Here is a 26,897-nt window from a genome sequence, read left to right on the forward strand (position 1 = left end):
TGCAAATTCCCTGGCTATACAAGCAACAGGTTCAAGAAGATAGTCTTTACAACTGTAAATAAAGCTTTTCACAGAAAATAAATGCAGAATAAATAATGTTAAAAGGTAAAGTTTATCTGTTTGTGGTACTAGGGATTGATCCCAGGACTACCGAGCTACATCTCAAGTCCTTTGTATGTTTTTGAGATGAGGTTTGAGTTGCTCAAGCTGGCCTTGAACTTGTGAACAGGTTCAAGAAGATAGTCTTTACAACTGTAAATAAAGCTTTTCACAGAAAATAAATGCAGAATAAATAATGTTAAAAGGTAAAGTTTATCTGTTTGTGGTACTAGGGATTGATCCCAGGACTACCGAGCTACATCTCAAGTCCTTTGTATGTTTTTGAGATGAGGTTTGAGTTGCTCAAGCTGGCCTTGAACTTGTGAACCTGCTGCCTCAGCTTCAAGAATAACTAGGATAACAGGAATGAACCACTAGTAAAAGGCAGTAAAAGGTTTTTACTTATTAATTTTATTTTTGTTCTGTTTGTTTTGTTTGAAGCAGGATCTTATGCGGCTCAGGCCACCATGAGCAATTTATGTAATGCTGGGGATGGAACCCAAGGCTTTGTGCACACAATGCAAGTACTCTATCAACTGATGCACATTTCCAACCCTACAATTTACTTTTAAAATTAGCAGATGGGGCCAGGTGTGGTGGCGCACGCCTTTAATCCCAGCACTCAGGAGGCAGAAGCAGGTGGATCTCTGTGAGTTCGAAGCCAGCCTGGTCTCCATAGTGAATCCAGGACAGCTGGGGCTACAGGGAGACCCTGTTTCAAAAAGACCAAAAAAAAAAAAAAAAAAATTAGCAGATGGGGCTAGAGAGAAGGCTCAGGGGTTAAGAGCACTGACTGCTCTCGAAGAGGACTTGGGTCGATTCCCAGCACCCACATGGTGGCTACCAACCATCCTCAACTCCAGTTCCAGGAGAACCCGAAACCCTCTTCTGACCTCCACAGCATTACATGACACAGGTGCATTCACATACATGCAGGCAATACACTCATACACATAAAATATTAAGCTGGGTATGATGGCACACCTTTAATCCCAGCACTCGGGAGGCAGAGGCAGGTGGATCTCTGTGAGTTCAAGGCCAGCCTGGTCTACATAGTGAGTTCCAGGACAGCTGGGGCTACAGGGAGACTCTGTCTCAAAAAGACCCAAAAAAAAATTACTAGACTTACTTTGAAAAACAATACAATGGAAGTTACAGACATGCCCATTATTAAAGTATATACTAAAGTTTCTACAATTCATTTAGTAAAGGAATAAAAAAACCAGTGAAACAGAAGTAAATGTGTAGAAATAAATGTAAATGCATAAAGTTTAGAACATAGTTATAGAAGAGCTAAGGAATACCTCAGGTGGCAGAGTATCTACCTAGCAAATGCAAAGTCCTGGGTTCAATTTCCAACACCACATAACCCAGGCATGGTGGTGGACCCTGAATCCCAATACTATGGAGGTAGAGGGCAGAGGGATGAAGAGTTCAAGGTCATTCTCAACTACACAGCTGGAAGTCATCCTGGGCTACGTGGGACCCTATCTCAAAGAAATGAAAAATAAGTAAAACTAAATAAAATAAACAAACAAAAATTGTTGTTTAAGTTGCTGACTGATTCAGACCCACTTTTTAAAAAATCATGAGGGGCTAGAGAGATGGCTGAGCCATTAAGAGCACTTACTGCTCTTACAGAGTACCAGATTCAGTTTCTAGCACCCACATGGCAGCTTACAACCAACTGGAACTCTGGTTCCAGAGTATGTGGCCTCTTCTGGCTGCCTTGGGCATTGCATGTATGCTATAAATTTACATGCAACCAAACATTCATATATATAAAATAAAAAAAATATTTTTTAAAGTCCCTAAATTAATTTTGGCTTGGGATTAAAACAGAATTTCCAACAATTTTTGAAGTTGCCCTAAATATAGATCTGTCATTTTGTATTACATATTTATGTAAAATGGCAATCTCACCACGGACAATATAAAATCAAAATACCTACCAATTCTGAAAAATGCTGCAGATATTCTAGGCCAGCTAACAACAACAACAACAACAACAAACCCTATAAAATAATAAGTAAATCTTTTTTTTTTTTTTTTTGGTCTTTATGAGTCTCCCTGTAGCTCCAGCTGGCCTGGAATTCACTATATAGACCAAGCTGGTCTTGAACTCACACAGATCCGCCTGCCTCCGCCTCCGGAGTGCTGGGATTAAAGGCGTGTACAATAATAAATAAATTGGGAGCTAGAGAGATGGCTCAGCAGTTAAAAACACTGACTGTTCTTGCAGAAGACCCGGGTTCGAATCCCAGCACCCACGTGGCAGCTCACAACTATTCAGTTCCAGGGGATCTGACAGCCTCTTCTGTCTTCCTCGGGCATTGCACAACATGGGTGCACTTACCTACATGCAGACATAACGCTCATACACATAAGATAAAAATAATAAAAATATTTTTAAAAATAAAAATAATAAATAAATCTTTAGAACACAAACTTGTTTTCTTTTCTACCAGATGTAATCTTTTCTAGTATGTTATTAAATGCCTCCAATTATTTTCCTTCTTTCCCTGGTAGAATTTTTTTATTAGGGCCTTAAAAAAAACAAACCTCAAAAACCAGGTGAATCTCTGTGAGATAGAGGCTAGCCTGGTCTCCATAGTGAGTTCCACACCAGCTAGGGCTACAGGAAGACCCTGTGTCAAAAACAAAAAACAAAACAAAACAAAAACAAAACAAAACTCAAAAGGTATTCCTAGAATAATTCTTCCTTGAGGGGCTGGAGAGATGTCTCAGTGGTTAAGAACGCTGACTGTTTTTGCAGAAAACCTGGGTTCAAATCCCAGCACCCACATGGCGCTAACAACTGTCTGTAACTCCAGTCCCAGGGGATCCAACAGCCTCTTCTGCCCTTTGGGCATTGCACGACATGGGTGCACCTACCTACATGCAGGCAATACATGCGCACACATTAAAAAAAAAATTTAAAAAGTAATAAAATATTTTTAAAAAATACTTCCTTGAATATTTCCTTGGCCTAATTGTCATTAATTTGCACTTCATGCTAAGGAACAGAAACAAAATTGAAATTCTCAAATATACTAGAAAGTTAGGCATGCTGACCCACATCTGTAATCCCAAAACTCAGAAGACTGAGACAGGAGAATTACAACTGAAGCTAGTTCAAGGCTAGCTTGAACTACACAGTGATTTTTCAGGCAAGATTGGACTACAGGGTAAAATGCTGTCTCAGGGCTAAAGAGATGGCTCAGTGGTTAAGAGCACTGGCTGCTCTTGCAAAGGAACATGTTTGGGCTCCCAGCACCCACATGGTGGCTAACAACAGTCCATAACTCCAGTTCTGGGGGAGCTAACACCTTCTTCTGACCTCCATGGACATTGCACATGTGGGTACACTTACATACATGCAGACAAAATACGCATACACATAAAATAAAGTTTTAAAAAATGCTGTCTCAACAAACAAGCAAACAGAAAAAGCACTACAGAAGCACAAGCAAATTAATCTGAAGAGATGGCGCAGTATCTAAGGGCACTGGCAGTTCTTGCAAAGGACCTGGATTCAATTTCCAGCACCCACATGGCAGCTCATAATTGTCTCTAACTCCAGCTCCAGGGGATCCTACACCTGCTTCTGGCCTCTATGGGCACTTCATACATGTAGTACACTTACATACATGAAGGCAAAACACTCATTCACATAAAAAAAACTTTAATTCTTAAAAATTGTTGAGGACAGGGGCTGGAGACAGAATGATGGCTCAGCAGTTAAGAGCACTGACTGTTCTTGCAGAGGACCAGGTTCAGTATCCAGCACCTACACGTAGGCTAACAACTATCTATAATTCCAGCTCCAGAGGATACAACATCTTCTTCTAACCTCTGTGGGCACTACACAACACAGGTGCACTTGCATATATGCAGGCAATACACTTATGCACATAAAATAAAAATAAAATATTTTTTAATTAAAAAAATTAATTTAAAAATTTTTTTTAATTTCCAGGAGAGAAAACAAAAAAAAATCTCAAAATCCAGAATTCTTTTCTCAGTAGTCAACAAAAAGTTATGGGAAGGAAAAATTCTACTAACAGGTTGGTGCTGGTCTGTTAACGTACACCTTTAATCCCAGCACTCAGAAGGCAGAGGCAGATGGATCTCTGTGAATTCAAGGCCAACCTGGTCTACATAGTAAGTTCTAGGTCAGCTGGGGCTACAGGGAGATTTTGTCTCAAAAAGACCAAAAAAAAACAAGACAACTTTCTTTCTGCCAGCAGTGGTGGTACATGCCAGTATCCCCAGCAATTGGGAGACCAGGCAAAAGAATCAACACAAGTTTGAAGGTAGACTGTTCTACAGAACAAGACACACCTAAAAGGACATATTTTTCAGTGTTGGGGATATAGCTCAGTAGCAAAGGGCTTACCCAGCATATGCAAGGTCCACGATCAACCCCAGTATCAGAAAATAAATGAATAAAAAATAAAGATGAAAAAGACATTTTCCTAATAAGAAGTTTTTATATTAATTAGAAGCATAAAGCATAAAATAGCTTTATGTATAAAAAGGAAAGCTCCATATTAACTCTTTGATATACAATAGACTTCATGCATGAAATTAACAATGCTACCAACAGGAAGAAATCTGGTTAGTATTTTTCTACAAATTAGGGCATTTGGTCCTCCCACCCTCCCTTCCTCCCTCCCTTTCTTCCTTCCTTCTTTCCTAAATGGGGTCCCAACTGTGTGGCCCTGGGCTGGCCTGGAACTTACTATATAGACTATGCTGAACACAAATCCACAAAGATCCACCTGCCTCTGCCTCTGGCTCTGGAGTGCTGGGATTAAAGTTATGTCAACATGCCCAGCCTTATTCTTATTTCTTAAAAAGCACAGAACTGGAGGCTGGATAGATGGCTCAGCTGTTAAGAGCACTGGCTGCTCTTGCAAAGGACCCAGGTTTGATTCCCAGCACCCATATGGCAGCTAACAACCATCTGTATCTCCAGTTCCAGGGAATCTGACACACTCTTCTGACCTCTGTGGGTACTGCACAACATGGGTGCACATAGACACATGCAGGTTAATATACTCACACATAAAATAAAAATAATAAATGATTTTTTTTAAAGCACAGAACAGGAGCTGGAGAGATGGCTCAGTGGTTAAGAGCACATACTACTGTTGGAGAGGACCAGAGTTCAATTCCCAGCACCACCCATGTCAGGAAGCTCATAATTGCCTTTAACTCTAGTTCCAGGCCATCTGATACCCTCTTCTGGCCTCTGCAGGCACTCTATTCATGTATAAGAGCCCATTCTCATTCTCTCTGTCTCTTTCTCTCTCTAACACACACACACACACACACACACACACACACACACACACACACACACACAATTCAAAAATAAATTATAAAAGAGCCAGGTGTGTTGGCGAATGCTTGCAATGCCAGCACTCAAGAGGTGGAAGCAGGAGGATTGGGGTTCAAGGCCAGCTTTGGCTTCATAGTAAGTTCAAGGGCAGCCTGGGCTACATGAGATTTTGTATCAATAAAACAAAAACTGTTCCTTGGTCTTGGCAGCAGAATCAAGTTGACAAAGGGAATGTCATCCTCCAGAAGGCGTTGCAGACATACATTATGTCACTGTTGTGACTCTCGGGCCCACCACCTTCAGAAGTCTACCTGTGGTAAACGTAGCTGACCTGCCAAGCTCAGGAGAAAGGAGAACTGGAGTGCCAAGGCTGAGATGAAACACAACCAGGACCGGGTGAATGAGGCACCTAAAAATTGTCTATCGCAAATTCAGATCTGGATTCTGTGAAGGAACAACACCTAAACCCAAGAGAGCAACTGTTGTAACACCCAGTTTATCTCAAGGGTATCAATGATCAGTCATAAATGTTTTGGCTTAAAAAAAAATGGGCTAGAGAATTAAGAGCACTTGCTGGTCTTGCATAGGACCCAGAATTAAGTTCTCAGCATTCACATCCAGGGGCTAACAACTGCCTGTAACTCCAGCTCCAGGGAAAGAGGCATCCTCTTCTGGTCCCCTCCAGCACTAGCATGCAGGTATGTACACTAACACACACATAGACACAGAAATAAAAATAAAATATTAACAACAAACAAAAAGCACAGAGCAGCCAGGCTTGATAGTACAAGATGCAGCACTTGGGAGAGGAGGAGGCAAAGAGGATCATAAGTTCAAGGTCACGTGCAGGTTCATAGTGAAGCCAGCATGAACTATCCCCAAAAGCAGCAGCTAGCAGAAACATGAGGCAAATGACTGAAAACTTCAAGTGAATGAACATGAACACCTACCATGTAACATATGAAATTAACATGCAAGAACAATTTGTTTACTTTCACACCATCAACACATGTAGTCTTAAATTTGCATGCTTTTTGACATGTTAAATATCAACTTCCTGTACCAAATGAGACAGGATGACACAGAGCGCAAAATCTTCCCTAAGAGAAATAATTCACTGGCAAGATAGTTTTTCTTTAAAGAAAAACTCTTTTTGGCCCATAGCTTATAGCACAAAAAGAATTGAAATGATGGAGAGTTTATGCACTTACTACCTAACAAATCAAACATAACTTAGACTAAAACCGACATCAGGACATCGGATAAACACTGACAGGTACCTAACAAGCACCAGCTTTAGTAAAAGTTCAAATGCACTTTAAAAGAGGAGTATGCCACCGGTTTACTCCCTTTGCACTCATTCCTCAATACTCTTCCTTGGACTTGGGGATAGGGAGCAAATCGTCTTCTTTGGAAAAGCAAGAACATGACATCTTGAGCTATGGGGGAATAGCTTAAAGGTCAGAAAAATATTTGAACTTATTGACAAGCGACTCATTCGCATCCCAATTACCAGAAGAAAACTAACACTGCTAATAAGCAATCTGGAGGAGGCGACTTGACACATGACTCTTCCCCCATCACTGCCACACCGATGCAGCCCACCGCCTTCAGGCACCAAAACTCACTGCGGCCGCGTCCCCGAGGCAGGCAGCACCCCCTATCAGACGCCAGGCCAGCCTCGCTCCTGTCACCTCTGATGCCACTCCCCATGCCATCCCCGGGGGGCTCGGGGGCTCGGTCTCCCGGTGACCCGGCGTGGAGGAAGAGAAGTTGTGAGCAAAGCTGCAGGGGCTCCGAGGCCTGAGGGGGTCAGCGGCGGCGACCCGAGTACGCAGGCCGCGACCTCCCTCGGGATCTGCCTTCACGGAGCCCACGCAGCATTCAGGGGAACTCCGGCTCGCCCGCTGCCCCGCGTCACGCCGAGTCCGACGCGGTCGCCTACCCCGCAGGGCGCTCTCCGCAACGCTGGGATCGGACAGCCGCAGGAGTCCCGCTTAGGGAGAAGGGAGGGCCGGCGGGCGCCCTACAGCCGGAAGGGGCTTGCCCCGTAGGCAGGACTCCCTCCGGCCCTGCTCACCTTCAGGTCGTTCTCGGGAAGGTACTTGCACAGCCGCGCTATCTCCACATACTTGTCCAGATCCAGCGGAGCCATTTTAGGAATCACAAGCCGCGACAGCGGCGGCGGCGACAGCGGAGGCGACGGCTGGAGTAGCGAAGGCAGCGGCGGAGGCCGAAGCCGGAACTCTCCCTACGTCACATCCGGCCCGTGAGTGGCGTCTGCGCAGCGACGACAAAGCCAGACTCGCTTCTCTCGGCCGCCTTTGACACGCCCCACGCCCTATCAGACTAAACTCCGGGCCGCAGGTCCCTAAGAGACCCCAGCCGTTCTGCGAGGGAAACCTGCTGGAACCCGTAGCTTTCTGCCGCGGAGGGTACTGGGACTTGTAGTTTTAGTGTAGCCGACTAATCTTTCGCTAGCCTTCCTAGTCAACAGACTTCACTTCAGGGAAACTAGGCATTCCCTGGCTCCCATTCCTACTATGTAAAGCCCTCTACCAACATCTTCAGTAAAAGTACGGTAACTTGTAACCTCCTTTCCAAGACCTGGCCTAGATTTCTTATGCTAAATTATGTACAAATACCAGACTTTTATTTTTCCTATGCAATTCTCCTAAGACTTAGGAATGCAAGGCTTGTACACGTGTTAAGTTACTTGCCCGAGATCTGACAGAAAACAAAAAAGAACCTAGACTGGAAGACAGGTTACTGATTTAAGCACGTGAGTCCCAGGAGATCAGGAAGGCTTTCTTTGGGGGGGGGGGGGGGGGCAATGTGTTTTGTTTTGTTTGACGTATCTCGGTGTCAAGAACAGTTCCTGACACCTAATACAGCTTTTTAACATTGATTCATTTGACAACTGTTTATTGAATAGCAATTGTCAGATAACAATTGTAGGCACTTGAAATATGACGAAAATAGACAAAAACCTCTATCCTCAACCTGTGATCTACTTCTGCTAGAGAGAGACAAGACATAAACAATAAATATGATAAATGACTTATAGCATATTAGAAAGCAATACCTAGCCCGCCTTTAATCCCAACACTTGGGAGGCAGAGGCAGGTGGCTCTCTGTGAGTTTGAGGCCAGAGTTCCAGGACAGCTGGGCTACAAGGAGACCAACACTGTCTCAAAAAAAAAAGGCGGGCGTCGTGGCGCACGCCTTTAATCCCAGCACTTGGGAGGCAGAGGCAGGTGGATCTCTGTGAGTTCAAGGACAGCCTGGTCTACATAGTGAGTTCCAGGACAGCTGGGGCTGCAGGGAGACCCTGTCTCAAAAAGACCAAAAAAGAAAGAAATACCTGCTAAGGTAAACATCCCAGCATAGTAAGGAAGATGGGGTAACAGCAGATGTCTTTAATCCCAGCACTTTTGAAGCACAGCAGGTAGATCTCTGAGAGTTTGAGGCCAGCCTGGTCTACATACCAAGTTCCAGGCCAAAACAAAAACAGTCTCAAAACAAAAACAAACACAAAAAATGGAGCAAAATTGGCAGGTGGTTAGCTGTGCAAGGTGTTACTTGTGGAAAGTTATAAGGGCAAGCTAATGAAGAGATCCTAAGCATATCGAGGGACTTTGAAGAAGATCAATACTAGACTGGCTGGAGATCAGACAAAAGGAATACATTGATTTCTTTCTTTACTTTTGAGGTAATGGGCAACTGTTGCCTGGTTTTAAACAAAAATGTAAAATGATAAAAACTTGTTGGGGTTTCCTTTTATTTGGCGTGGTTTGGTTTGGATGGTTGACTGGTTTTGTTTGGTATTTTGTTTTGGTTTGGTTTGGTTTTGATTTTATCAGACAGTGTTTCATTTAACATAGGCTGGCCTGGAAATTGCTATGTAACCAAGACTGGCCTTGAACTTCTGATCTTCCTGACTGCACATCCTGAGTTTGAGGATAATAGGTGTGTTCCACATATACAAGTTTTGGGATAACAGGCCTTTACCATATGCCTTGCTTGATCTAACTTGTTTTAAAAGTATACTCTGGGGTTGCTGGAGAGATTGACTCAGCAGTTAAGAGCACTAGCTGCTCTTGCAGAGGACCCAGGTTCAATTTCCAGCACCTACATACATGGTGGATAACAAATGTCCACAATTCCAGTTCCAGGGGATCTTCTGACTTCCAAGGGCATTTGGGCAACATGGATACATTTACATACAAGCAATATACTCACACACATGAAATAATAAATATTTTTTGAAAAAGTAGAACAGCTGTGGTGGTACACGCCTTTAATCCCAGCACTTGAAAGGCAGAGGCAGGCAGACCTCTGTGAGTTTGAGGCCAGCCTGGTGTGCATGGCAAGTTCCAGGCCAGCTGAGGCTACAGGGAGACCCTGTCTCAAAAGACAAAAATTAAAAAATAAAAAGCCAGGCATGGTGGCGCATACCTATAATCCCAGCACTAGGTAGGTAGAGGCAGGTGGAGGTGGATCTCTGTGAGTTCAAGGCCAGCATGGTCTACATAGTGAGTTCAGGTCAGCTGGGACTCCAGGGAGACCCTGTCTCAAAAAAGACAAAAAAAAATTGGGGGGCTGGAGAGATGGCTCAGCAGTTAAGACGGGTAAGAGCACTGATTGCTCTTGCAGAGGACCTGGGTTCAATTCCCAGCACCCACACGGTTGCTACAAACCATCCTTAACTCCAGTTCCAGGGGAATGCAAAGCCCTCTTCTGACCTCCACGGCATTGGATGACACTGGTTCATTCACATACATGCAGGCAGTATACACATACACATACAATAAAAATAAGTATTTTTAAAAATTGAAAAAAAAACACAAATTGGCCTTTCACTCATACTAGTAGATTCAACAGCTCTTTGCCGATATCTCTCTCCATTATAGATGTGTGTCAACTAGGGTTCAGACGGTGATGGACTGTCAAAGTTCCTTGTTTAGTGGTGGAGCCTGGATTTGAAGCTAAGCCTGGCTGCCCTCTCCCCAGTAAGGTACAGCAGCTTTATTATTTCAGGGCTCAGTTCCCGATTCCTAGGGTAGTGACTTTCAGAGTGAAGTACTCTGATCACACAGAGGTGAGCCAAATCTCCATTTTTGGAGCTCTGGAACAGGTACTGGGACCCCACCACAGCCCCCCATAAATCTTAGGAGCTCTGTGTTCCACACAGAAGATGACCAGAGAAAATACTATTAACTTCTTCAAGAACATGTAGTCTCATTGGTGAACTTTTTATTCTCTGCACCCTCTACAACAGGACCTACTATTTTTTCTTATTTTATCTCTCTGCTGAACCTTTAAGTGGTCTGGAACCCGCTGTAACCACAAACAGTAATTATGAAAATGACCACTTAAAGCGCAATAGTACCAGCCTCAAGCCTGCACAGGCCAAACCTAGCCAGGAGGAGCCTGCAGGTCACCCCAGCTACTCAGGAGGCTAAAGCAGAATTCAAGGCCAGCTTGGGCTACATAGTGAAACGTTCCAGGCCACGCCTCCCCTTCTGAAGTCATGGCTAACAATGTACCAACTCCCTTAGCCCCTTAAGGATGGACTAGCTGCAAGAGGAATTTGGGTCATTAAGCGGACGCCAACCCGAAGCGCTGGGCTCCAGGCTCCCCTGACTCGTTTTCTCTGCAGCGGACGGGTGCAGGTGTGGGAGGAACTGGGAGGTACAGAGTGGTTAGCCCCGACGCGCTTCCGGGCCTGGGGGAGGGGCGAATGTTAGGCCCCACCCCTTATGGGTAGACACACGCCCGGGACCGTCCTTAGCGGCCGCAGGTATTTGGTACTGGCCTGGAAGCCTCTGAGCCCCGGGTCCGGGCGCGGTGTGGAGGGCCCACCGAGTGGGCCTGAGCCAGGTGGAGAGGGCTGCGTCCGACCGGGCCACATGGGCAGAAAGCAGCCAGCCGTTTCTCTCCTGACCCTGACTTCTATCACGAGGAGATGGACTGGGGGAGGGGATGCCATGGCGGGGGGGGCTGGAGGAGGGCCGGGCTCAGGCGAAGCCCGCCCCATTGAGGCAGGGCTCTGGCACTGCGTCCTTATCCTAGGTCGCAGGTGGTGCGCACCCCTGCATCGTTCCTTTAATTCCTTTTTTCATTCATTCATCCCTTACTTCTGCTACTTCCGGATCCATTAGTAAGTTCTCAGAATGAATCTGAAGGCCTAATACACTAGAATTTTAGATTCTAGTGTAGAGAGCTTTCTGTTGATCCTGTTCTGAGACGGTCTCATCGTAACCCAAACTGGCCTCCAACTAGAGGTCTTCCTGCCTCAGCTTCCTGAGTGCCAGGATTCCAGTTGCAGTGCACTACCATGTCTAGCTAGATTAGAGACTTTTAAATAGGAGTTACATTCAGGGGTCTGAGCCATAGTTCAATAGATAGAGTACCTACCCAATTTGCACATATCCCTGGGTTCTGTCCCCAGCACACCATAAAACCCAGCATGGGCTCTGTTGTGTTAAGGGATGGGATATAGCTAAGAAGTAGACACCTAGTATGCACAGGGCCCTGGGGATGACCCTCAGCACTGGGGGAGAAAAAAATTATATATATATATATATATAAAAGAAAGCTTAGCATGGTGGCTGTAATTCTAGTACTAAGGAAGCTGAGGCAGGAAGACCATCCAGATTTGTAAGTCAGCCTGGGCAACATGAGATCTTGTTTCAAAAATAAAAACAAGGGGACTGGAGAGATGGCTCAGCAGTTAAAGGCACTGGCTGCTCGTGCAGAGGACCCTGGTTTGGTTCCCAGCACCCAAATGGCTGCTAACAACTGTCTGTAACTCCAATTCCAGGGCATCTAATTCCCTTTTCAGACCTCCACAGGCATTGCACAACATGGGAGCACTTAACCTGCATACATGTGTGTCAAATAAAAATAATAAAATATTAAAAAATAAATCAAGCCGAGGATGGTAGCACACACCTTTAGTCCCAACATTCAGGAGGCAGAGGCAGGCTGATCTCTGTGAGTTCAAGACCAGCCTGATCTACATAGTGAGTTCCAGGCCAGCTGGAGCTACAGGGAGACCCTGTCTCAAAAAGACCAAAAATAAATAAGTAAATAAATAAATAATAAAAATAAATTATAAAAAAACAACAGTTATCTCAAAAGGTTGGTGATGCTTATTCAAATTTATCAGGCCTTAGAAATTGGTACATTCAATGGGGAAGGTTTATTTACTTGTTTAGGCACTCAAACCCAGGGCCTTGTACGTTCTAGGCAAGTGCTCTACCACTGAGCTGCATCTACAGTCCAGTAGGGAAGGTTTCATAGAGGGATGTGGCCTCATTTGTTCTGTTTTAGGAAGAAAATAATCATACATGTCTAAACACTCTCTTCTTTCTTCTATATAGGGCATCATGAAGCAGCTGCCAGTCTTGGAGCCTGGAGACAAGCCCAGGAAAGCCACTTGGTCTGTAAGGAAGGATTCAGACACAAAAAACACAAGTTTTTGTTTCATTTAAATAGTTTACTAACATATTTGATTATCAACCAAAAGGGGTAGCAATGAAACTATGTTCAATTTCAGGTAATTAGATTCAAACTGTCAGGGAAGGCCTTCAGAGGAAAGATAGGGGGACAATAATTATCACAGAGCAGATGTTAATTTGATTAAAATCCAGCTACTAGGAGGAGGAAAACACTGGCCATCTGGCATCCTCAGCTCCAGTGCTCTGTCTTCCCCTGAGCTGTGATTCATTCTTAGGGTTTTAGGAAGATAAATTTGGATTATCCTAATTTCAGTGTTTGTTTAACCCTTCATTTAACAAGTCATAACCCTTCGTTTAACAGTTCACACTGGCCTTCAATGGCTGCTGCTATATAGGCACTTGAGGTCCAAAGGCAACCAGTTGCTGTATAGCGAGGTAGAGACCAAGCAGGTGATGGTGAGGAAGTGTGATCAGCACTGAGGGGCTCACAGAAGGCTATAGAGAGGTCCAGTGTGTTCACAGAATCTTCAAGAGAGTCTCTCTGCTCACTTGCCTCTGTCCATCTTGCTCCAGACCCATCACATATGCTCATGATATTCCTTAGGGATCTATCTATCTGTCTGTCTATCTATCTATCAATCTATTATCTATGTATCTATCTATATGAGACAGGGTCCTACTAGGAAGCCTTGACTGGCCTGGAACTTGCTCTGTAGACTAGGCTAGCCTCAAACCCACAGATCTGCCTGCCTCTGACTCCTGAAATTAAAGGTGAAAATTAAATTAAATTAAAATTAATTGAAATTAAAGATGTTTACCACCGCTGGGCGTGGTAGCACATGCCTTTAATCCCAGCACTTGGGAAGCAGGGCAGGCAGATCTCTGTAAGTTCAAGGCCAGCCTGGTCTACATAGTGAGTTCCAGGACAGCTGGGGCTACAGGGAGACCCTCTCAAAAAGACCATGGAGACCAGGCTGGCCGAAAATTTACAGAGATCTGCCTGCCTCTGCCTCCAGAGTGCTGGGATTAAAGGCGTGTGCCACCACACCCAGCTAATTATATTTGTATTTATTTATTTTTTGTTCTTTCTGAGACAGGGTCTCCCTGTAGTGGGACTGGCTTGGAACTCACTATGTAGACCAGGCTGGCCTTAAACTCACAGAGATCTGCCTGCCCTCTGCCTCCCAAGTGCTGGGATTAAAGGCATGCACCACCACGACCAGCTATAAATATAATTTAAAGCGTCAATGTATGTACCCAGCCCTTCAGCCTAATGACTATTTTATGAGGAATCGAAGAATATAGTGTACTTTTATTCCTTGCACAGGCCTTCTGAATAAATCTTCCCTTTGGCAGGTACACTTTGACTGCTCCTGGAGACAGACCCTGCCCTCGAGTTGGCCACAGCTGCTCATATTTACCCCCAGTTGGTGATGCCAAGAGAGGAAAAGTCTTCATTGTTGGGGGAGCAAATCCAAACCAAAGCTTCTCAGATGTACACATCATGGATTTGGGTAAGATCAACAGCTGCAGAACATGACTTGCTTTGAGCTGTTAGCCATGAGCAGAACATTTCTAAAAAATAACTGCTCAGACCAGACAGCAGAGTTTTTCTCTAAGGAAAGAAACTTCACTGACTGGACCCTAAGGTCTCAGCAAACCCCAGCACACACACACCTATTTAACACATCTTTGTTTGGGGAAGAGTCTGTTTGGAGCCCTAGCCATCCATGCTTTCTTTTATTTATCAACTTCCTCTAGGAGGCATCAGTGAATAATCATGTTCATTATTTATTTTGAGATAGTATCGTGTAGCCCAGACTGAACTTGAATTCCCTGTGTAGCTAAGGATGACTTTGAACTACTGATCCTCCTGCCTCCACCTTCCAAGTGTTATATTACAGATGTGTGCCACTTCACCTGCTTTGGTCAGGGGGTTGAACCCTGGGTTCCATGTTTGTTAGGCCAGTGCTCTACCCACTGAGCTATATCCCCATCCTCTTACTCCCTTTCTCAGCCTCATGCGTTGGCTCTCCCAGCCCATATTTGCTGCACTGAATATAACCTTCGGTTCCTTGAACACAGCCTGAACTTGAACTCTCTGGCCTCCAAGCCACTACTCAGATTGTTCCCTCTACTTGAGAGGCTCCTCTCTTTTTTTGCCATCTGGCCACAGATCACAGACTCTGTGTTCCTTTTGGTCTGGAAGCTTTCTCTGCTACCTCCAGACTAGTTGAGACGTGACCTTCCTCTGTATCTATAGTCTCATTTTCCATTTCCCCCTTCACAGACTTAGCACATGTGACTATTTCCTGTCTTCCCCATATTTAACCTTAACTTTGGAAACAGAGAACATGGCTGTTTTACTCCTAATGGCATCCCTAGCCACTCCCAGAGCTTGTAGTGAGAACAGGTACTTTGTACTTAGATGAGTGACTAGAAGAACAAATGAAGTCAGGAACAAGTGAATATTATATGCTGCACTGCAGTATGAAAGGCAGGAGTTGAAAACTGATGGCCCATATGTGTGTTTGGTTATGGCCATGTTACACTTCTGTTTTAATATTTTTATTATACTTATTTATGTTGTGTATATGTGCACTTGTTTGCACCCATGCTGTGGCACACATGTGGAGGTCAGAAAACAACTATGTCGATTTTTAAAAATATTTGTTATTTTTAATTATTGGGGGGGATCTGTGTGTGAGTATAAGCACCTGCGTGCCTGTGCCCAGAAGGCCAGAGGTATTGGCTCCCCTGGAGCTAAAGTTACTGGTGGTTGTGCCCAGTATGAGTGCCAGGAGTCAAATGCTGGCCCTTTGTAAAAGCAGCAAGCATTCTTAACCTCTAAGACATCTCTCCAGCCCCAGCTTTGTCAATTTTTGTATGCACACTTGGTTTATAAAGGATTTAAAATTAAAACATCAAAAATAGGGCTGGTAAGATGGATCAGTGGGTAAAGGTGCCTGCTCCCAAGCCACACAACCTATTTTAGATCTCAGGACCCCCATGGTAGAAGGAGAAAACTCATTCCTACAAGTTGTCCTCTGACCTCCACACACAATGTGCCCATCTAAATAAAATATAATGAAAAAGTTTCTTAATTGATATAGCCTGGCTTCTTGTGATGGTTTTAGAAGGTCTGGCATCAGTAGGTTTGCATGTCTACAGGGCAACAGTTGTTTAGAGCTGAGCTGCCACCTGTTGATGGGGCCCTCATTGGGGCCCTCATCCTGTGAATTACCACCATCTCTGCTCCTGTCTAGGCACTTGAATTTCTACTACTACCTTTAGACAATCAAAGTTACATTGAATCTCTTTCAGTCCTCAAAGAGCTTACCCTCTATCTCGGTTATGTCATCTGTCTGTCCATCTGTCTGTCTGGGATCTCATCTTGCTATGTAGCCCATTCTAGCCTAGAATCCCCTGTGTAGCCCAAGCTGGCCTGTGACTCAAAATCCATCTGCCTCCATTTTCCAAGTACTAGGATTCCAGGCTTGCACCACCATAGCAGCTTCAGTTACCTCTTTGCTGCAAACTATTAATACCGTTGTGACCCTGGCAAAGCCATTTGGACCACACTTTCCTAGTAAGCAGAGATACTGTTTGAGTTAGTTTTCTATGTTACTATGATAAAACACCCTGATCAAAACCAACCTGGGGATAAAAGGGTGATTTGGCTTACATGTCTCCATCACTTTTCATCCTTGATGGAAGTCAGGGGAGAAACTCAAAGCAGGAACCTGGAGGCAGGAAATGAAGAACAGACCATGGAGGAATGTTGCTTACTGGCTTGCTTCTCGGGCTTGTGTTCAGCCTGCTTTCTTATATGGCCCAAGACCACCTGCCCAGGGATGGCACCACCCACAGTGGCCTGGGCCATCTCACATCACTCAATAATCCAGAAAATGCCACACAGACATGGCCATAGGCCAGTCCAATAGAGAAAATCCCCCAATTGAGGTTCCTTCTTCCCAGGTGTGTCAAGCTGACAGCTGAAGCCAACCATGACAGACACAAACTTCTCCACTAAACAGTCTTAATTAGCTTACAGGTGTGAAGTTCCTATATTACTAGATTGTTAACCAAAATAACTGTTTGGTTAGGCATTATTATTCTGTTTTTGCCAGAGATCACTAAGTTGGGTCACTTAAAAATACTTTATTATTATTTTTATTTTACATGATTGTGTGTATTGCCTACATATAGGTGAGTGCACCCATGTCGTGCAGTGCCCTCAGAGGACAGAAGAAGCTGTCGGATCCCCTGGAACTGGAGTTATGGACAGTTATTAGCTCCCACGTGGGTGCAGGGATTTGAACCTGGGTCTTCTGCAAGAACAGTCAGTGTTCTTAATCACTGAGCCATCTCTCCAGCCCCATAAGTTGGGTCACTTAAAACAGGAGCGAGGAGCCCAGCCTGGTAGCACATGCCTTTAATCCCAGCACTTGGGAGGCAGAGGCAGGCAGATCACTGTGAGTTCAAGGCCAGCCTGGTTTATATAGTGAATTCCAGGACAGCTGGGCTACAGGGAGATCCTGTCTCAAAAAGACCAAAAAAAACAAAACAAAACAAAACAGGAGAGAGGACGAAAGAGAAATTGAGATTCATACAAATAGCAGGGGTGTTTTACAAAATTGAAAGGTAAGAAATAACAGTTCAGGCTTACCAGAGAGTAGAAACAGTGGATCCAAGTGGCCCATTTGGGTAAAGTGGCTACCTCTAGTCCTATTAATTAACTCAAACTAAAAAGTCACAGTGTCATACAGATATGTCACCTGGGCATTCTCTATGTGGTTGGGAGGAAGAGTAGGGACAGTTTACATGGAAGAGGGCTCATGGGCAAGGCAGACAGCTCCAGAGCATCTACTAGAAAACGTCATGAAGTGATCATGTTCCCATTAAGGGTGTGGTTGTTGGTCATTTATGATCTTGGCCTTCACTGCCATCCCCAAGTTTGTCAGCTATGATAAGCAGTTGGTAGCTCCAATCTAAGGACGACTGGGCAAATGTTTTCTAGGAACACACCAGTGGGACTCAGCCACCAGGGAGGGCCTCTTGCCCCGGTATGAGCATGCCAGCTTCATTCCCTTCTGCACTCCTCACAGCATCTGGGTGTTTGGAGGTGCTGACCAGTCAGGAAATAGAAATTGTCTACAAGTCTTGAATCCAGGTGAGTAGCAAGAGGTGAACTTTTGATCAGCCATATATAAATGTAATTATATTTCAATACATTTCAATTGCCCTAATCTATTTTACTTTGCTGACCTCATAAAAATAGGACTTTATTACTTCCCTTTTTTGGGGGGGGGTCTTTTTTTTTTTAATGTGTATGTGTGTATTGCCTGCCAGTAGGTAAGTGCACCCATGTCGTGCAATGCCTTCGGAGGACAGAAGAGACTGTCAGATCCCCTGGAACTGGAGTTACAGACAGTTGTCAGCTGTCATGTGGGTGCTGGGGAGGGTCTTTTTGAGACAGGGTCTCCCTGTAGCCCCAGCTGTCCTAGAACTCACTATGTAGACCAGGCTGGCCTTGAACTCACAGAGATCTGCCTGCCTCTGCCTCCTGAGTGCTGGGATTAAAGGTGTGTGCCACCATGCCCAGCTCACTTTCCTTTTGTTTAAACACTTATTTGTATGTATGTGATCACACAGGTGCCATGGTGCATATGTGCAGGTCAGAGGACAACTTTGGAGAATCAGGTTTTTCTGTCAACCATGTGGGTCTTGGGAATCAAACTCAGATCATCAGTCTTGGCAAACAGGCACCTTTACCTGCTGGCCCTTCCAATTCTTTAAATGGCAAAACTGGAAGGAACTTTAAAGAACATTTGTGCCCTGATGGTAACTTGGTCCATGAAGAAGAACATGGCTTTTTTCGCAAAGGGTGTTGAGACAGAGTCTCACTATGTAGCCTTGGTTGGCCTAGAATTAACACTGTAGACCAGATTAGTGTTCAATCTGTGGTCATCCTCCTGCTTTTGCTTTCTCGTTGGGTTACCATGCCCAGGGTGAGGGGATTGGCTTTTTTTTTTTTTTTTTTTTTTTTTTTTTTTTTTTTGGCCTGAAACAGTGTCTCCCTGTAGCCCCAGCTGACCTGGAACTCACTGTGTAGACTAGGCTAGCTTCACACTCACAGAGATCCACCTGTCTGCCTCCCAAGTGTTGGAATTAAAGGCATGCACCACCATGCCCAGTTGGGTTTTTTTGTTTGTTTTTTTTTTTAAGTATTTTATTTTATTTTTAAAAATATTTTTATTTATTATTTTTATTTTGTGTGTATGAGTATATTGCCTGCATGTATATGAGTCCTGAGGAGGCCAGATGAGGGTGTTGGATCCCCTGGAACTGGAGTTCCAGATGCTTGTTAGCTGCCATATGGGTACTGGGAATTGAACCAGGGTCCTCTGCAAGAGCAGTCAGTGCTCTTGACATCTGAGCCATCTCTCCAGCCCCTGTTTATTATTTTTAATGTGTATATGTGTATTGTCTGCATGTAGGTAAGTGCACCCATGTCGTACAATGCCCACAGAGGATAGAAGAGGCTGTTGGATCCCCCGGAACTGGAGTTACAGACAGTTGTTAGCTGCCATGTGGGTGCTGGGATTCGAATCTGGGTCTTCTGCAACAGTGTTCTTAACCACTGAGCAAAATATTTTTTGTTTGTTTATTTTCATGTTTTTGAGACAGGGTCTCCCTGTAGGCTCAGCTGGCCTGGAACTCACTATGTAGACCTGGCTGGTCTTGAACTCAAAGAGGTCCGCCTGCCTCTGCCTCCCAAGTGCTGGGATTAAAGGCATGTGCCACCATGTCCAGCTTTTTTTTTTTTTTTTAATGTGTATGAGTGTTTTGCTTGCATGTATGTAAGTACACTCATGTTGTGCAATGCCCACAGAGGACAGAAGAGGATCCCCTGGAACTGGAGTTAGGATGGTTGTTAGCTGCCATGTGGGTGCTGGGACTTGAACCGGAGTCCTCTACAAGAGCAGCCATTGCTCTTAACTGCTGAGCCAGTCCCTGAAATGATTGTTTAATAGTCACCAGAAAATGACCGAGCCAAGCAAGAACCCAAGTTACCCAGACTAGTGGTTCTTCAGTGGGGACAGTGTTGTCTTCTAATGGATATTAGGCCGTAGTTGAAAACATTTTTGTTATCACTATTGGGGTGATGTTGCTACTAGCAATTGGTATATAAAGGCCAGAGATAGTTAGTTACACATTCTGTTTTGCACAGGACAGCCTCAAAGTAGGGTTATTGCTCTGGCAGATGTATGTGTGTGTGCACAAATGTGCACACGCGCATGAATGTGTGTGTATGTACTGATATGGGGCCTAACTCTTTAGCCCAAGCTGACCACGAGCTCACAGCAGTCCTCCTGCCTCGGTCTCCTGAGTGCAGGGATTCAGGCATGTACCACCATGCCCAGTTTGTTTGTTTTGAGACAGGATCACACTATTGTCCAGGCTGGTGCAGAACTGATCCTCCTGCCTCAGAGCACCCAAGTGATAGAATTATAGGACTGTGCCACCATGCCTGGCAGGACTAAACTTTCCTGTGTGTCAAGTATTCAAATTTCTTCATAGTGTTTAAACAAGTGTTTTATACATTCATTTGATTAGTTTGAGTGTCTTTTTTCCTCTCTCTACCCTCCCTCTCTGGAATATAAATGCTTTGAAGATAAGAAGAGGCAATCGGGGCTGGAGAGAAGGCTCAGCAATTAAGGGCAGTGACTGCTCTTGCAGAGGACCGGGGTTTAGTTCACAGCACTCACATGGAGGCTAAGCGTGGTCTGTAATTCCAATTCCAGAGGACTCAACACACTCTTCTGTCCTCCGTGGGCATTGCATAACATAGGTGCACTTACATCATGCAAGCAAAACACTCATACACATAAAATAAAAAGAAATTAAAAAATTAAGCCAAGCGTAGTGACCTATGCCTTTAAATCTAGCACTCAGGAAGCAGATGCAGGTGGATCTTTACGAGATCGAAGCCAGCCTGGTCTACATAGTGAGTTTCAGGCCAGCTGGAGCTACAGGGAGACAAATAATAATGGTGATGATGATAATAATAATAATAATGATAGGCACTCAGGACCAGGTGTGCTAGTGCACAACTTTAATCCCAGCAGACACAGAGGCAGGCAAAAGCAGGTGGATCTCTGTGAGTTTGAGGTCACTCCAGCCTGCTTACTTAGTGATTTCCAAGGCTACATAGTCAGACCCTGTCTCAAAAAACATAGGTAGACAGACAGACAGATAGATAGATAGACAGACAGACAGATAAATAGACACTCAGCAGATCTCCTGACTGATTATGTAGTCGGTTTGTTTGGAACATAACAGAGTAAGTTGTTAAGCTGGGTCTTGTGGTTCAGGCCTGTTATCCCAGCTACTTGAGAGGCTGAGGATCACAAGTTCAAGGACAGCCTGGGCTGTAGAGTGTGGTGGTTGAGAACACAGATTAGGCCATGGTGTAGACAGTGGTGGTTTGCTTGCCTGGCCTGAGCGAGTTTCGTGCTTTGATTCCAGCACTGGGGAAAAAAAGCCAGGTCAAAGTCTGTGCTTTGCTATACACTGTCCATGACTTTTAAAATAAGATTTATTTTGTGTGTGTGTGTGTGTGTGTGTGTGTGTGTGTGCCCACCCTAGGAGGCCAGAAGAGTGTGTTGGATCCCCTGGAGCTGGAGTACCAGGCAGTTGTGAGCCACCCAAAGTGGGTGCTGGAACTAAACTCCTGTCATCTGGAAGAGCAGCCATTGCTCTTAACTTCTGAGCCATCTCTCCAGCCACTGTCCATGACCTTGTTAAGCATGACCTTGAGCAAAACCTCTCTGCCTCAGTTTTCTTTCCTATCTCATCGGGATAGTAATAGTTCTTTTCTTGTGAATTTGTTAAGAATATAACTTAGTTCAGTATCTGGTACATAGCTAACACTGTCTGTTAGTTGCTATATTAATAGAGGCATGATAAAGGTATATATATATATGTGTGTGTATATATATATATGTGTATATATGTATATATATATATATATATATATATATGTATGTATTGTCTTTCTTTGAAACAGGGTCTCCCTGTAGCCCCAGCTGGCCTGGAATTCACCATATAGACCAGGCTGATCTAGAAGTCACAGAGCTCTACCTGCCTCTGCCTCCCAAGTGCCAGGACTACAGGCATACGCCACCACACCTGGCAAAGGTATAATTTTAAAAAATGGAAATCAGCTGGGCATGGTGGTGCACGCCTTTCGTCCCAGCACTCGGAAGGCAGAGGCATGTGGATCTCTGTGAGTTCAAGGCCAGCCTGGTCTACATAATGAGTTCCAGGCTAGCTGGAGCTACAGGGAAACCCTGTCTCAATTGGAAATCAGGGGCTGGAGAGATGGCTCAACATGGCTCAATTAAGAACATGTACTGCTCTTCCAGAGGACATGAGTTCAGTTCCCAGTGCCCATATCAGGTGGTTCACAACTACCTGTAATTCCTGCTTCTCTGGTCTTCATAGGTACCAATCCTCATGTGCACAGACACAGACACACACATGCGTGCACATACACACATACACACACACAATTTTTTAAAAATCTTTAAAAATAGCCAGGCATGGTGGTGCAAATAGCCAGGTGTGGTGGTGCACACCTATAGTCCCAGCACTCAGGCACTCAGGAGGCAAAGGCAGGTCCTGGATCTCTGTGAGTTCAAGGCCAGCCTGGTCTACATAGTGAGTTCCAGGCCAGCAGGGCTTATAGGGAGACCCTTTCTCAAAAAGACCAAAAAAAAAAAAAAAAAAAAAAAGGAAATTGGTTTGGAACATTTCCTTTTTTTTTTTTTTTTTTTTTGAACTCACAAAGATCTGCCTCCCAAGTGCTGGTTTGTTTTTTGGTTTTTTTTTAAACAAGATCTTGCTTTATAGGACTGGCCTGGAAACCAATTCACAAGTATGTGCCATCACACCCAGTTGGTACCTGTCCTTTTGACTCTGGGTAATAGCATCTAATTTTTGGGGGGGTTCTTTTTTTGAAGCAGGGTCTCTCTGTAGCCCCAGCTGTCCTGGAACTCACTATGTAGACCAGGCTGGCCTTGAACTCACAGAGATCTGCCTGCCTCTGCCTCCCAAGTGCTGGGACTACAGGCATGTGCCACCATGCCCAGCTCTAATTTTTAAAATATATTAGTGAAAAAACAAATACAGTAGTGGGGCTGGAGACATGGCTCAGCAGTTAAGAGCAATGGCTACTCTTGCAAAGGACAGGATTTAGTTCCCACATGATACCTAACAGGCGCCTATAACTCCAGTTCCAGGGGTTCTGGTGCACAACTCAAGGCACATTTGCATACATGCAGGTAAAACACTCATCTTCATAAGATAAAAATAAATCAGTAGGGCTGGAGAGATGGCTCAGCGGTTAAGAACACTGGTTGTTCTTGCAGAAGACCTGGGTTCGAATCCCAGCACCCACATGGCAGCTAACAACTGTCCATCACTCCAGTTCCAGGGGATCTGACAGCCTCTTCTGTCCTCAGGCATTGCATAACATGAGTGCACTTACCTACATGCAGGCAATACATGCGTACACATAGAATAAAAATAATAAAGAAAAAAATTAGAAATAAAAATAAATCAATAAATGATTTTTAAAATATAGTGGTGCACACCTTTAATCCCAGCACCTGGGAGGCAGAGGCTTGAGGATCTCTTTGAGTTCAAGGCCAGCCTGGTCTGCATAGCAAGTTCCAGGCCAGCTGGGGCTACAAGGATGCCTTGTCTCAAGAAAACAAAAACAAAGGAATATAGTCAAACATTGGAAAGCTTCATCAAAGAAATTTACTTCTTTATTTCTTTGTTTATTTTATTTTATAGGTGAGGTCTTACTGTATAGTGCAGGGTTTTGGTTTTTTTTTTAATTTTTATTTTATGTGTGTGAGTGTGTTGCCTGCATGTATGTGAGTGCACCCATGTTGTGCAATGCCAAGGAGGTCAGAAGAGGGCTTCGGATTCCCCTGGAACTGGAGTTAAGGATGGTTAGTAGCCACCATGTGGGTGCTGGGAATCGAACCTGGGTCCCCTGCAAGAGCAGTCAGTGTTCTCAACTGCTGAGCCATCTCTCCAGCCCCTAGTGCAGGTTTTTAACAGTCTTCCCACCTCATCTTCCACATGCTGGAATTACAGACTTGAGTCACCCAAGCCCAGTTTGACGTGTGTGCCTTCTAACTCCTGCTATGATCCCAAGAGTTATCCAAGATCTGCAACTTTGAAGATAGTTACATTTTGCCTTGGATATAGGCTGAGGATCATTCTGTCTGCAGGTTCATGTGTGGTTTCCATACACCTTGTCCATGTCTCCTGTGGTATTTTGTATATTAAAAGCAGATCTTTGACAAAAGGCACAGAATTTCCCAGGTAAGAACCCGTATTCAGTGAATTTGGGCAGAATGAGAATGGGAATCTGACAGATCTGAGTTCAGACCCCTGCTCTGCTTTTCAGAAGGCCTTTAAGGTTTTTGATCTTTGGGTCTGGAGAAATGGCTGAGCAGTTAACATCACTTGTTACTCTTGCAGAGGATTCTGATTTGGGTCCCAGCACTCGGTGGCTCACAACTACCTGTAACTCCACTTCCAGTTGGGCACTGCATGAATTTGGTGCACTTACATGCATGCAGGCAAAATTACTCATACACAGAAAAATTTTAAAGGTTTTTGATCTTCATTCTCCTCCTTTGCCAAGTGAACAGACTTTCTACACACCTCTCGGGGTGAGTGAGAACAGGGTAAGTGACAGTGTTCAGGGTAATGACCCTGCATGAAGAAAGTGCTGAATTAATGCATCTGTTTCTATAACATTCATTTAAAAAAGCTTTACTGAGGCTGGAGAGATGACTCAGTGGTCAAGAGCACTGGCTACTATTACATAGGACATAGGTTTGGTTCCCAGAACCTGTATGATGGTTCACAACCATCTGTAACTCCAGTTCCAGGAGATCCAACACCCTCTTCTGGCCTCTGTGGGTACCAGGCATATATGTGGTACACATACATACATGCAGGCAAAACACTATTACACATAAAATTTTTTTTAAAGTCTTTTTTAGAAGATTTATTTTTTAAGGCCAGGTGTGGTGATGCACGCTTTTAATCCCAGCACTTGGGAGGCAGAGGCATGGGGATCTCTGTGGGTTCAAGGCCAGCCTGGTTTACAAAGTGAGTTCCAGGTCAGCTGGGCTACAGGAAGACCTTGTCTCCAAAAAACAGAAAAACAAAAACAAAACAAAAAAAACTTATGTCTTTAATCCCAGCACTTGGGAGGCAGAGGCAGGTGGATCTTTGTGAGTTCGAGGCCAGCCTGGTCTACATAGTAAGTTCCAGGACAGCTGGGGCTACAAGGAGACTCTGTCTGAAAAAGACAAAACAATAAAAAATTCAAAAAAATTTTTTATTTTTTAAAAAATTTTATGTGTATGAGTGTACTGTCTGCATGTATGTGAGTGCACCTGTGTCGTGCAGTGCCGAGGAGGTCAGGAGAGGGCTTCGGATTCCCCTGGAACTGTAGTTAAGGACAGTTCATAGCCACCATGTGGGCGCTGGGAATCGAACCCAGGTCCTTTGCAAGAGCAGTCAATGCTCTCAACCGCTGAGCCATCTCTCCAGCCCCATAAAAAGATTTTTTTTTTTTTCGTCTTTTTGAGACAGGGTCTCCCTGTAGCCCCAGCTGGTCTGGAACTCACTATGTAGTATGTTCTCCCTTCTTAAAACTGTGCTGTGCTCCTCAGAGACAAGGGTACAAAGGTGACCCTGTCAAGCCCTACCAAGAGTCAAGGTCAGGACCTGCAGATACAGATCAATGGTAGAGTGCATGCTTGGATGCCTCAGGCCCTAGGTGAAATCCTAGCACCTAGAAACTAAAAGTCAAAGTCAGAGGCCACTCAGCCTGGGTGTTTTAAGTGCTTGCCTTCTCTCTGGACCAGAAACTAGGACTTGGAGCACACCGGAAGTGACCAGCCCTCCACCATCCCCAAGAACATTTCACACATCATCGGCAGCCATTGGAAACCAGTTATATGTCTTTGGGGGAGGAGAGAGAGGTGCCCAGCCTGTGCAGGATGTGAAGCTGCATGTATTTGACGCAAGTATGGACTGGGCGGAGGGGGGCACCTGGGGGCTGTTGTGACACAATCAGCCCAGCCGCAGGTACTCATGCAGGAAGCAGGGATTGGAGCATGAAACAGCCCCTGACCGTTGCACTCCCAGATGCCTTGGCATGTCTTTCAGCTGGTTCTTCCCTCAGAAACATTGCATTTAGTAGTTGATGGATATTTCTACACAGGGCTAGGATGTGGCTCAGTTGGTAGCATGAACTGGGAGTGGTGGCACATGCCTGTAATCCCAACACTCTGGAGGTAGAGGAAGGAGGACAGGAAATTCACTCATTCATCAAGTCCAAGGCCAGCCTGGGATACACAAGAAAGACCCTGTCTCAAAAGCAAAACACAATTATAACAGCAATGACAACAAAAATCATATATGCAATGAAATTATATAATTTAAAGAGCACCTAAGAGGTGCTGGAAAGAGAACTCAGCAGTTAAGAACACATGCTGCTCTTCCAGAGGACCTGAGTTCAGTTCTCAGCACCCATGATGGGCAGCTTACAACTGCCTGTAGCTCCAGCTCAGGGCATCTGACAACCTCTTCTGGCATCTTTGGCACCCTGCATAAATACACAGAAACACATGAATTAAAATTTTTTTAAAGTACCTAAGAACTGAGTGTCAATGGTACACACACGTCACTGCTACTTGGAGCAGGTAGGGATCACTTTGAGCCCAGGGGTCTGAGAACAGTCTGAACAACATAGTAAGACCTCTTCTTTAATAATTTTTAAAAATATTTTATTTATTATTTTTATTTTATGTGTATGCGTGTATTGCCTACATGTAGGTAAGTGCACCCATGTCGTGCAATGCCCGCGGAGGACAGAAGAA

General features: G+C 44.5%; 2 protein-coding genes across 6 annotated transcripts in view; one reads left to right on the forward strand and one right to left on the reverse strand.

The window, feature by feature from the left end:
- Window positions 1-7,719, reverse strand: part of Ppp6c (protein phosphatase 6 catalytic subunit) — a 24,180-nt gene extending 16,461 nt beyond the window's left edge. The window contains exon 1 of one of the 2 annotated variants that reach the window (XM_008824791.3): window positions 7,527-7,719. In XM_008824791.3, coding sequence (XP_008823013.1) covers window positions 7,527-7,601 — 75 coding nt within the window. In that variant the 5' untranslated portion in view covers window positions 7,602-7,719. Of the gene's footprint in view, window positions 1-7,074; window positions 7,437-7,526 lie in introns of those variants that run through there. The other variant, XM_029559612.1, reaches the window with a different exon arrangement.
- Window positions 7,720-10,442: 2,723 nt separating this feature from the next.
- Rabepk (Rab9 effector protein with kelch motifs) overlaps window positions 10,443-26,897 on the forward strand; it is a 22,068-nt gene continuing 5,613 nt past the window's right edge. Inside the window, exons 1-5 of one of the 4 annotated variants that reach the window (XM_029559625.1) lie at window positions 10,443-10,463; window positions 12,835-12,893; window positions 14,269-14,426; window positions 17,933-18,085; window positions 25,881-26,042. In XM_029559625.1, the coding sequence (XP_029415485.1) occupies window positions 12,841-12,893; window positions 14,269-14,426; window positions 17,933-18,085; window positions 25,881-26,042 (526 nt within the window). In that variant the 5' untranslated portion in view covers window positions 10,443-10,463; window positions 12,835-12,840. Of the gene's footprint in view, window positions 10,464-11,203; window positions 11,250-12,834; window positions 12,898-14,268; window positions 14,427-17,932; window positions 18,086-25,880; window positions 26,043-26,897 lie in introns of those variants that run through there. The other 3 variants (XM_008824800.2, XM_029559638.1, XM_008824808.2) reach the window with 3 other exon arrangements.

Source organism: Nannospalax galili, unplaced genomic scaffold, assembly GCF_000622305.1.
Source record: "Nannospalax galili isolate Female #2095 unplaced genomic scaffold, S.galili_v1.0 scaffold290, whole genome shotgun sequence".
In the NCBI taxonomy this organism is placed as follows: Eukaryota; Metazoa; Chordata; class Mammalia; order Rodentia; family Spalacidae; genus Nannospalax; species Nannospalax galili.